Below are 12,464 nucleotides of genomic sequence, written 5' to 3' on the forward strand. Positions count from 1 at the left end.
TATAAAACCACAAGCACATAATTGTCAAAGGAAGAGAATAAAGTTCAGAAATAGATTTAACTAAGTAAAAGAACTGAACATTTTCTATATTATATTTATCATATTTTTATTTATAATATATTGAAAGATAGTGACACCTAATGGTGGTAACTTCATGGTAAAATGGGACTGGTTTACTCCTCCTTTTCTGATAATGGTACAGATTTGCATCAGACCTGCAAAAACAGTTTGGCATTATGTTTCAAGAGCCATAATAATTATCATATATCATTTACCTCAATAATTCTACCCCTGGGGTCTTATATTAAGGAAATACCATAAAAGAGGAAAGTTATATGCTTTGGACTGGTTTATGGAAATGTACTTTTAATATTGAAAAAATGAAAACAGTTTATTCAATGATATTTAAATCATCTATTAGTGGAATATTTTGTTTCCATAAAAGATAAAATTATATAGTTATGATTGTGTAGCAACATGGAAAATTATTTTGAATTGATGACAAAAGAGAATTAAAATTATACCCACATATATGCATATGATTAATGACTGGGGAAGAAAAAACAAGGGAAAATAGAAACAGTTGGAGTGTAGAATTCTAGGTAGGTTTTTTCCCTATATAAAAAAATGAGATATAATTCATATGCCATAAAATTCACCCTTTTAAAGTATACAGTTCAGTAGTTTTTAGTGTATTCACAAGATTGTACAACCATCACGATTATCTAATTCCAGAGCATTTTATCACCCCAAGAAGAAACACTATACCCATTAGTAGTCATTCCCCTTTTTACCTTTCCCCACCCCCTGGCAACCACTAATCTACCTTCTGTCTCTATATATTGCCTATTCTGGACATTTCAAATAAATGATGTAATATAATATGTGACCTTTTGTATCTGGCTTCTTTCACTTGGCATAGTGTTTTCAAGGTTCATCCATGTAGCATGAACCAGTACTTTATTCCTTATTATAGCTAAATAATATTCCATTGTATGGATATATTATAGCACATGTTGTTTATCCATTCTTCAGTTGATGGACATTTGGTTTGTTTCCACTTTCTGACTTTTATGAATAATGCTGCTATGAACATTTGCATACAAGTTTTTTGTAGGTGTAGAATTGTGGTCATATGGTAAGTATGTTTAACCTTGAGGAACTACTGGACTGTTTTCTAAGGTGGTGCATCTTTTTTCCTCCCTTATTTAAATGTCAGTTGATAAAATAATACTTGTATGTTTTTTATTTAAATGTCATTGGGTTCTTTAGAGAATTGTTTTAATAGAGCCTTGGAGACAGAGGTAAGATTTTGAAAGATTATGGAATAAGTAAATAAGTAGTAATTACAGTGAAGAAGTAGAAATAACAGAGATTTCTCTCTGTTTCCCACATAAATGGCAGCAAAGAGAGGGAGATGTAGTGTGACCTAATGGAAATAGCACAAGACTTGGACATGGAAAAACTGGTTATGAAAACATTTCTGGTGTTCATTTGTACTCTCTGAGCTTCAGTATCCTATTTTATAAAATGAAGACAATAACTTTTACTGTACGGCATTGTTGTAGGGATTAAATGATATGAAAAATATATGGAAGCACTTAACATGGTACTTAGGCACATGACAGGAACATGCCAAATTTTCTTGAATTGGAGAGGAAAGTATTGATAGTGGGCAGCAGAATCGAGAAGTTTGTTGCTACTTTAGAAGAGGAGTTGGCAAACTTTGCCCAGTGGACTAAATCTGGCCTTCTAACTAAAAATGGTTTTTATATGTTTAAAGGGTCATTTTAAAAAAGAAGAATGTGCAATAGAGCCTAAATTATTTACCCTCTGCCCCTTTACAGAATGAGTTTGCTGAGCTGTTTTTAGAGTATAGGAGACCTGATTTGTTTTGTAGGCCAAGAGAAAAGCAAGTGAAGAAAGATATTGAAAATAAAAGAGGATAATTGAGCAAGTAAGGTCTTGGAGAGAATTAGATGGGAATGAATTTCTATTAAGAACACAAATGATAGTGGTAAACTTTGGAATGGAGGAATTATAACAAGGAGGGAAAGAGGAGAAACATTTTGAGATGGATAACATGGAAGGAATTCATGCTGATAACTATTTTAGCAACATTTATTTTTTTGGCCACACCGCATTGCTTGTGGGATCTTAGTTCCCCGACCAGGGATGGAACCCCAGGCCCTTGGCAGTGAGAGCACGGGGTCCTAACCACTCGACCGCCAGGGAATTCCCATTAGCAACACTTATTATATGCATGCCTACTACATGTTTTATTTCATTTAATTTTTTTGTTTTTATTAAATAGAGATAGATATGCAAAAGAATATCTTAGATGTATAAGATATAAAAATAACCATACAGTGAACACCCATTGGCTCGTCAACTAGGTTAAGAAATGTTAATAGGAAAAAAAAGAAATATTAATAGAATAACGGAAAGAAGCCAGGTTTAGAGATTCATCCATATTGCTTTGTGTATCAATAATTTCCTTTTGCAGAGTTGTGTTCTGTTACACAATTTTCATCCATTTGCCTTGGATGAAACCAGGCAGATATCCTTGCCTTGTTCTTGTTCTTGGGAGGAAAGCATTTGGTCTTTTCACTATTAAATATGGTATTAGATGTAGGTTTCTCATAGATGCCCTTTATCATTGAGAAAGTTCAAGTTTTCTGAGAGATTTGATCATAAATGAGTATTGAATTTTATCAAATTCAACCGTTGCTAGAGGTTAGAGGTGAGAAGAGGGCATGACTACAAAGGGAGTTTTTGGGGGGTGATGGAAGTGTTCCATATCTTAATTATGGTGGTGGTTACATGAATCTAAACATAGATTACAATTCATAGAAGTGTATATTTACAAAAATGTCCATTTTACTGTGTTAAATAATTTTTTTTTTTAATGTAGCAGATCAAATGTGATGATAAACAGAAGTTGTCCCCCTACCTCTTGTTGGGACATGGCTGGGGACTTTGCAAACTGGAGCACATACCCTGACTAAAGCCACTAGACTACTCCAGCTAATTTTTGCCACAATGGGATGGAAACCCAGCATTGCTGGATCTTCTGATTTTTCAAGAGAAGCCAGAAATTCAAATTTTTACATAAAATCTGTTTTCTTAATCACTGTTAAATAATTTTGAAATCTTTTAAAATGTTATATTGACTAGAATAAGTCTGAAAAATAGACATACTAATATGTTCTCTCCAATATCAGATGTTATAAATGTAGTAGATAATCCCAGAACTCCCCATTTTATATTAAAATTACTTCTTTTTAAATTCCCCTAAAAGATACTCTGATCCTTTGGGTCAGGTTCCATGTTTTATTCATCTCTTTGCCCCAGGCAGGTAGCACAGAGCCTGGCACTGAACTAGTATCAACAAATATTTGTTAATTGAACACAGGAGTTAGGCCAGCACCTATATTTTGATTGTAAGGTGGGTGTGGCGGGTAACTGGACTTTCTTTTTCTTTCTCACTGGTAGTAAAGGCCTTTGAGTTGTTTTGAGACTAGTTCAGATTTGCTTAGGGATAAAGCAAAACTCTGGCCAGCCAGCAGGTTATTGTTAAGGCCAGGGACGCAGCCTTTATTCTCAGTGTCTCCTTTGTTTCTAGAATAAAGTGGCAGTCTTTTGGCAAGTGATGAATGGCAAGGGACGATTTTCTGACACTTATATTTGGGCAGCCAGGATTTTATGTGATCCTCTTATAGCAGTGGCTGCACAAAGTATTTATCCCACTGCATTCCGGTCATTTGTCTTTGTAGAAAATCTTAATGATGAATAGATTTAAAGGACTTTATGCTACCTAGTTCATGAACAAAATTCTCCTCATCAAGACTCAAGTGTGTTTATTGAGTCTATGCCTTGGCAGTTTCTCCACATAAATTATTCCATTGACCTTCCCAGAGACTTCTTAAAATATTTAACTGCAATCTTTCATTTTTGTCTTAGGCCATTCATCATTATGTGACACTCTTTGGCTACTTGAACAATTCCTTCTGCTGTCTGTGTCATTGTAACTGAACTTTCCACACTGCACTTCTTTTCTTTTGGAGTACATTCTTCAATTTCTTCTCTAAAGTTTTGCTTTAGGCTCTGTTTTATTTTTTATTCCTACATTAGGCTTTTCTCCATTGGGCTTTTCAGAGACCTGGAAAGCATTTTAGTAGAGTGCCTGAATTCAGAGGAGTTGGGCGATAAAGGAAATTTCAAGTAATTACTTTTCATCTTAATGTTCCTCCCTCTTCACCCTGCCTCATCCCCAGCATAGAACTAGGGCCTTATTTTTCTTAAATAGCTAGCAATAAGGATGCAACAGGTGCTATGTCATTCTTTTATTTTTCAGGCCATTAGTCATTATTATGCATACTTGTACACTAAGTGTATACTTACACTGATTAGTGTACAGAAAAATGAATAAGACAGTTCATACCTTCTAGGAATTTATAATCTTATCAGGATAACAAATAAACTGGAAGTACAAATACCTCCTTTAAGCCTCTGCTTTTTTTTTTTAATCTTCAAATTAGGATAATATACTTTCCTGACAGTTATATCATCACATCAGCTTCTCTGTGTGGGGAACATAGCACACTTTCTGGCCTATTGTGAAGTGTTCAATAAATAGTGGTTATATTAATAGATAGATACAAAGTAAGTAGAAACATGAAAAATGGAGTGGCCATAACATCTCTGCCTGGACACAAAGAAGTTTTCACAGAGGAAGTAATGCTGGAGGAAATTTGCACATGAAGGCATAAGGGAATGAAATATAAGGTACATTTAGAAAATTCTGAGTAATTGGTATATCCAGGAGAGAGAGATGGAGGAGAGGAACACAGTGAGAGATGAGGCTTCTGAGGTAGGCAGGAATTTGAACTAGATCCTATAAGGAACGGGGCCAATTAATTTATATTAGAGAGTCTTAAAATTAATCAATGCTATAAAAAAAAAAAAAGACTTCTGATACATTACATGTCCTTTTCAGGTCTCACTTGCCCTGGAGCCTTTGTCAGAAACTTATGACAGCTACAGTCCTCTTCCTACCACTGATGTGACAGAAAATGTGCTTTTATCTGAACAAGGATTCAGAGAATATACTGAAGCAGGCGATACTCAGTTTCTGGTTCCATCAAGGCCTCAGAGGATCCCTACCACCAAAATTGATGGAAAAGAGTTAGCAGCCAACAGCAGCAGGTCAACCACTCCAAGGTAATTACCACACCTAATACCAGTCAGACTGTCTGCTAACTCCCAGTGTACTCATAATTTCGGTCTTTCATTTGTGGTTGTGTAGAAGGTTAAAGGTAGTCATTCATTCAGCAAATAAGTATTAAGTACTCACTATGTTTCTGGTCCAGTACCAGGTGCTAGGCATAGAAATTGATAAGACACAATTCCTATTTTTGAACATTGCTCACAATCTAGTGAGGAGGCCAACATACAGATAAGTAAGTATGTCTAAGTCACATAGAGATGCCATGATAGGTGTACATGAAGGGAAAGAGGGAAAAGGCAGTGTTTTGTGAAATGGAATGAAGTAAGAGAAACAGATTTTGATTTTAAATAATTATCAGACGTTTGCTTTGTGTCAGGCTCAGCACTGAGCTCTTTATTTCATTGTGTCACTTTAGCCAAACCATACAATGATAGGTAAAACATCTATTATTTATTTAATTTGGGAAATGAAAAACATATTTACAAAGCCTGAGCTACACTGCTATACACCACTGATCCACTTTCTTTCTCTGACAAAGTAGAATGTTACCATAATGGATAATATACTGCTGAAGTTCTCCTTTATTTTAAAACAGGGGAAAGGACCACTTGTACTTTGCAGAGAACTCTGATACAATAAAGGACTCTTTCTTTGGACTACAGCACCATCTTAATTCAGGACAGAGTTTAGGGTCTATGACTCTGAAAGGCAAAGCCCCACAGAAGCAGATGTCCCTTCTCAACAGTTCTGAATTGCGGCCTCAAATTAAGACAGTTGCCAAGAGTCACAGTGACTCATGCATTCTTTCTTCAAACAACCCTCCTACCAAGGACCTTCTTTTAGGTATGTATATATTTGTGAACTGAGACTAAGCTATATTTATTGGGATTACTCTGCTCATTAGGCAACCTACAAAGAGAACCAAGACTTCTGTTTGAACTAAATAGCCAAATACAAGTGAATATCTTACTAGAGTCCTGAATTTCTAACCATTTAAGAGCAGCTCTATTAAACCACTGAGTTTCTTCTAAATAATTACTGGGCACTTATAATTTTAACTTGAGGGAAGGAACCATTTAAAGTGAACCTGGGTATGGGAGGAAAGCCTTTATCATAGAAAAATATTAGTCCTGATTTTTTTCGAGATAATTCAAAGCAAATAAGATTTTTATCTCATCATCAGAATTTACTTATACCATTGTGCAGAGACTAGTACTAAACTTGTTTCATATTCTGAAAACTGTTGTTTTCAGTGGGAACATTCAGTGCACAGAAACTGCTGATCTTACGCCTGGGTATTAAATATGACTGACAGCCAAACAGAAGTAGAAAGGAGTTGGTTTACCTGTGTAAGGGCTTACACTGAAATTTAAAAAGGAAATAGGAAAGAGGTTGTATTACCTCATTTTAGGTAGTGGTATTATATGAAAAGCAATTTTGGTACCTTATGTTACACTGTAATGGTCAACCATATATCTCTGTGACATCAAGATCATGACATAAATTTGTCTTCATCCTCACAAGTAAGATTTCCAAAGTAGAATATCTGCAGCGTTAGTAGAAAAGTCTTTTAAATTAAAACTACTTGGACCTCTGTTGGGTCATGATCCATAGACTAAGCAAGTCTTGCCTTATCTGTGGAGCTGGACAGGGGTAATGCGACCATTGTCTGATGTCCATACTTCATTTCCTCCAGGATGTTTCTTTCCTCAGATTGTGTTACTCTGAACCATTTTATTTTTATTTACCAAAGTACTGTACTTGGCTATTTGCAGTGTTTTCAAAACCAAATGTTTCTTTTTGTGTGTTTTTAATCTTCAATACTTGGTGCAATAGAAGCTGCAAAGATGTGCCACTTTATCTATGAAATGGAGTTTTGTATACCAATAAATTCTAGTTTAAAGACAAAAAAAAACTACATGGATACAAAATTTACATTCTTAAGGATTTTTTTTTAATGAAGAAAGACATTGTGTTAATATTTTTTCAACTAAAATGTCTATGATCCCCTAGTTTAAAAAATATACTCTGATTATGGTATGTTTATTTTTTTATTTATTTTTTTACTTTTTTGTTTTTGCATGCATTGGGTCTTCGCTGTTGCGCGTGGGCTTTCTCTAGTCGTGGTGAGCAGGGGCTGCTCTTCATTGTGATGCGCAGTCTTCTCATTGCAGTGGCTTCTTTTGTTGCGGAGCACGGGCTCTAGGCGCATGGGCTTCAGTAGTTGTGGCTGGCATGCTCTAGAGTGCAGGCTCAGTAGTTGTGGTGCACAGGTTTAGTTGCTCCACGGCATGGGGGATCTTCCCGGACCAGGAGTCAAACCCGTGTCCCCTGCATTGGCAGGCAGATTCTTAGCCACTGCACCACCAGAAAAGTCCCTATATTAATTTTAGACTTTAATGCAACCCTAGGCTACATTAACAAGAAAGAAAATTGCCTGACTATACTCAGCGCTTGTCATTCTCACACCTGGAGTATTTTGTGTAGACCTGGTCAGCAGACTTTGATAAAATATTTGTTCACTCATTAAGCAGTTATTTATTCAGCACTTACTAAATGTCTGGCAGTCTTCGAGGTGTTAAGAATATAGCAATTTAAATTTATTTTTTAAAAAGGCACAAAATCCTCCCCTACGGATCTTATATTCTAGTAGGAATACCAATGATAAATTAGATAAATAAGTAACTATGTAGTGTTAGATGGTAATAATGGCAATGGGAAAAAAATGAAGCAAGGAAGAAGAGAGGATAGAATGCTGTTTCATGTATGTTGGCAAAGGAAGTCTTTCTTTTTTAATTTTTTTTATTTTTATAAGTTTTTTTTATTTCTTTGCTTTTGACTTAGAGTTCTTTTTTTTTAATCTTTATTGGAGTATAATTGCTTTACAGTGGTGTGTTAGTTTCTGCTTTATAACAAAGTGAATCAGTTATACATATACATATGTCCCCATATCTCTTCCTTCTTGCGTCTCCCTCCCTCCCACCCTCCCTATCCCACCCCTCTAGGTGGTCACAAAGCACCAAGCTGATCTCCCTGTGCTATGCAGCTGCTTCCCACTAGCTATCTATTTTACATTTGGTAGTGTATATATGTCCATGCCACTCTCTCACTTTGTGCCAGCTTACCCTTCCCCCTCCCCGTGTCCTCAAGTCCATTATCTAGTAGGTCTGTGTCTTTATTCCCGTCTTGCCCCTAGGTTCTTCATGACCTTTTTTTTTTAGATTCCATATATATGTGTTAGCATATAGTATTTGTTTTTCTCTTTCTGACTTCCTTCACTCTGTATGACAGACTCTATGTCCATCCACCTCACTACAGGTAACTCAATTTTGTTTCTTTTTATGGCTGAGTAATATTCCATTGTGTATATGTGCCACATCTTCTTTATCCATTAATCTGTCGATGGACACTAGGTTGATTCCATGTCCTGGCTATTGTAAATAGAGCTGCAGTGAACATTGTGGTACATGACTCTTTTTGAATTATGGTTTTCTCAGGGTATATGCCCAGTAGTGGGATTGCTGGGTCGTATGGTAGTTCTATTATTAGTTTTTTAAGGAACCTCTATACTGTTCTCCATAGTGGCTGTATCAATTTACAATCCCACCAACAGTGCAAGAGGGTTCCCTTTTCTCCACACCCTCTCCAGCATTTATTGTTTGTAGATTTTTTTGATGATGGCCATTCTGACCGGTATGAGATGATATCTCATTGTAGTTTTGATTTGCATTTCTCTAATGATTAATGATGTTGAGCATGCTTGTGTTTGTTGGCAATCTGTATATCTTCTTTGGAGAAATGTCTGTTTAGGTCTTCTGCCCATTTTTGGATTGGGTTGTTTGTTTTTTTGATACTAAATTGCATGAGCTGCTTGTAAATTTTGGAGATTAATTCTTTGTCAATTTCTTCATTTGCAAATATTTTCTCCCATTCTGAGGGTAGTCTTTTCATCTTGTTTATTATTTCCTTTGCTGTGCAAAAGCTTTTAAGTTTCATTAGGTCCCATTTGTTTATTTTTGTTTTTACTTCCATTTCTCTAGGAGGTGGGTCAAAAAGGATCTTCCTGTGATTTATGTCAAAGAGTGTTCTGCCTATGTTTTTCTCTATGAGTTTTATAGTGTCTGGCCTTACATTTAGGTCTTTAATCCATTTTGAGTTTATTTTTGTGTGTGGTGTTAGGGAGTGTTCTAATTTCATTCTTTTACATGTAGCTGTCCAGTTTTCCCAGCACCACTTATTGAAGAGGCTGTCTTTTCTCCACTGTATATTCTTGCCTTCTTTATCAAAGATAAGGTGACCATATGTGCATGGGTTTATCTCTGGGCTTTCTGTCCTTTTCCATTGATCTGTTTTTTGTGTGTGTGTGCCAGTACCATACTGTCGTGATGACTGTAGCTTTGTGGTATAGTTTGAAGTCAGGGAGCCTGATTCCTCCAGCTCCGTTTTTCTTTCTCAAGATTGCTTTGGCTATTTGGGGTCTTTTGTGTTTCCATACAAACTGTGAAATTTTTTGTTCTAGTTCTGTGAAAAATGCCAGTGGTAGTTTGATAGGGATTGCATTGAATCTGTAGATTGCTTTTGGTAATATAGTCATTTTCACAATGTTGATTCTTCCCATCCAAGAACATGGTATATCTCTCCATCTATTTGTGTCATCTTTAATCTCTTTCATCAGTGTCTTATAATTTTCTGCATACAGGCCTTTTGTCTCCTCAGGTAGGTTTATTCCTAGATATTTTATTCTTTTTGTTGCAATGGTAAGTGGGAGGTTTTAATTTTTTTTAACTTTTTTGTTGTTGTTGTTTTTGCTGCATTGGGTCTTCGTTGCTGTGTGTCAGCTTTCTCCAGTTGCGGCGAGCAGGGGACTACCCTTCGTTGTGGTGCGTGGGCTTCTCATTGCATTGGCTTCTGTTGTTTCAGAGCACAGGCTCTAGGTGCACAGGCTTCAGTAGTTGTGGCACATGGGCTCAGTAGTTATGCCTCACGGGATCTAGAGCACAGGCTCAGTAGTTGTAGCGCACGGGCTTAGTTGCCCCGCGGTATATGGGATCTTCGCAGACCAGGGCTCGATCCTGTGTCCGCTGCATTGGCAGGCAGATTCTTAACCACTGTGTCACTAGGGAAGTCCTAAAGGAAGTCTTCTTTAAGAAGTTAATATTAAAGATCTATAGAAGATGAGTTCCTTCTAAGGAGAGTACCTAGACTGGGGAAGGGACCACCAAGAGATATTTAGCCTCAAGAAAACAGCTACCATTTACTTACCGTTCATTATGTGCTACCTACTATGCCAAGTGCCTTATATACAAAAACCAAGTGAGGTTGGGATTGTTATCCCCATTTTAAAATGAAGACACAGGCTCACAGTTAGGGAGCTTCTGCCCTATCAAACGGGACAGCGGCTTCTCAGCTCCAGTTCATCATTATCTTAAACTGTACAGCAAAGTTCTTTGCTTCTTCCTACTGTAGGTTCCTTGTTTACCTAGGCCTGCTTTTTTTAAAAATCAAGACTATGCTGGCCAACTGTTCAAGCCAAATAAAATATGCCAGGTGCAACCCATGGGCTGCCAATGTGCAAATTTCTTCCATAAGATGTACTAGGATCATTGGGTTTAAAGATAAAACAAGACAGATTGTGACTCAGTCTGGGTTAATAGTTCTTCCTTGCAAAAGTGGGAAGGGATAGCTTCAAGAGATAGTGAATTCTGTATCACTGGGAATCATCGAGTGTGGGCTGGATAACCTTGTCATGGGACTCTTACAGATGGGATTAAATCATCAAGTAGACAGATATGATCTTTAAAGATCCCTTCCAACCACAAGACCGTGGAGCACTAAGATTAAGTGGGTCATTTTAGTAAGTAGGTCTAAAGCTAGTCATGGAGGTTTATAACAAATACATAAACCTAATTATCTTCCTGGTCTTTATTATACTGACATCATACCAGTAAGGGGGGGACAGAGCTGAATTAGTCATCGAGCTAGAATTTATGAAACACTGACTACACATCCTGCTTATAAGAGTTGGTGGTTTTCTTGTTTTTTTTTTTTAACTTTTTATTTTATATTAGAGTATAGCCGATTAACAATGTTGTGATAGTTCCGGGTGCACAGCAAAGGAACTCAGCCATACATATACATGTATCCATTCTCCCCCAAACTCCCCTCCCATCCAGGCTGCCACATAACATTGAGCAGAGTTCCCTGTGCTATACAGTAGGTCCTTGTTGGTTATCCATTTTAAATATAGCAGTGTGTACATTTCAATCCCAAACTCCCTAACTCTTCCTTCTCCCTATCCTTCCCCCACTGATAACCATAAGTTTGTTAAGAGTTGGGGTTTAGAATAGATAACAAGGAGTAGGAACAAAAACCAAAAGCTGTGTACTTCCCTGTTTAGCAGGGGCTGTGCCCATGGCATGTAGGAAATAAACAAGGGAAACATTTGTCATGAACTCAGCTAAGTGCCCTTCCCTTGTGTTAAAAAAATAATTATTGGGCTTCCCTGGTGGCGCAGTGGTTGAGAGTCCACCTGCCGGTGCAGGGGACACGGGTTCGTGCCCCGGTCCGGGAGGATCCCACATGCCGCGGAGCGGCTGGGCCCGTGAGCCATGGCCGCTGAGCCTGAGCGTCCGGAGCCTGTGCTGCACAACGGGAGAGGCCACAACAGTGAGAAGCCCGCGTACCACAAAAAAAAAAAAAATAATAATAATTATTGAGCTGAGGTGCAGGAAGATGCCATGACAGCTCTTTTAGTGTGGAACCAGCTTCCTCTTAAGAAGGGGAGTTAAGGTGGTGTTGTTGCCATGCCTTAGACTTTAGAGAAACTATTCTAAGAATGGATGTTTCAAGGAAGAAACCACTTGGAGGCCAATGAATAGACCACCCTTGCTCAGATTTGTCCTACTTGTTGTCTGCAATGTTTATTTCTTTTTTAAAACCTGCTATTGTAAAGTATCTTAAGTACCTATTCCTATTCAAATGACTAATTAAGTCACTCTTAAAATATTACTATTCCCAGGGAAATTTTATTTAGCAGGGATGAAAACTTTAAGCTCAGTTCAATTCAGCAGATATCTTTTGAGTGCCTATTTTGTGTCAGCCATTGTTTTGAGTATTGGGGTTACAGTGATAAATAAGTTAGTCCCAGACTTAATGAATGCATTGTAGTAAAGGAAACAGACTCTAAAGCAGATACAGTACAATTTTGTATCATATATGCAACAGTGGAAGTATT

At 37.2% G+C, this 12,464-nt stretch overlaps 1 protein-coding gene across 7 annotated transcripts in view; it reads left to right on the top strand.

The window, feature by feature from the left end:
* Positions 1-12,464, top strand: part of C2CD3 (C2 domain containing 3 centriole elongation regulator) — a 128,970-nt gene that overhangs the window by 6,644 nt on the left and 109,862 nt on the right. For all 7 annotated transcript variants that reach the window (XM_032640766.1, XM_032640760.1, XM_032640763.1 and 4 more), the window contains 2 exons: positions 5,000-5,223; positions 5,826-6,073. In XM_032640766.1, coding sequence (XP_032496657.1) covers positions 5,000-5,223; positions 5,826-6,073 — 472 coding nt within the window. The remainder of the gene's footprint in view (positions 1-4,999; positions 5,224-5,825; positions 6,074-12,464) is intronic.

The sequence above is a fragment of the Phocoena sinus genome, chromosome 8, assembly GCF_008692025.1.
Source record: "Phocoena sinus isolate mPhoSin1 chromosome 8, mPhoSin1.pri, whole genome shotgun sequence".
Lineage (NCBI taxonomy): Eukaryota > Metazoa > Chordata > Mammalia > Artiodactyla > Phocoenidae > Phocoena > Phocoena sinus.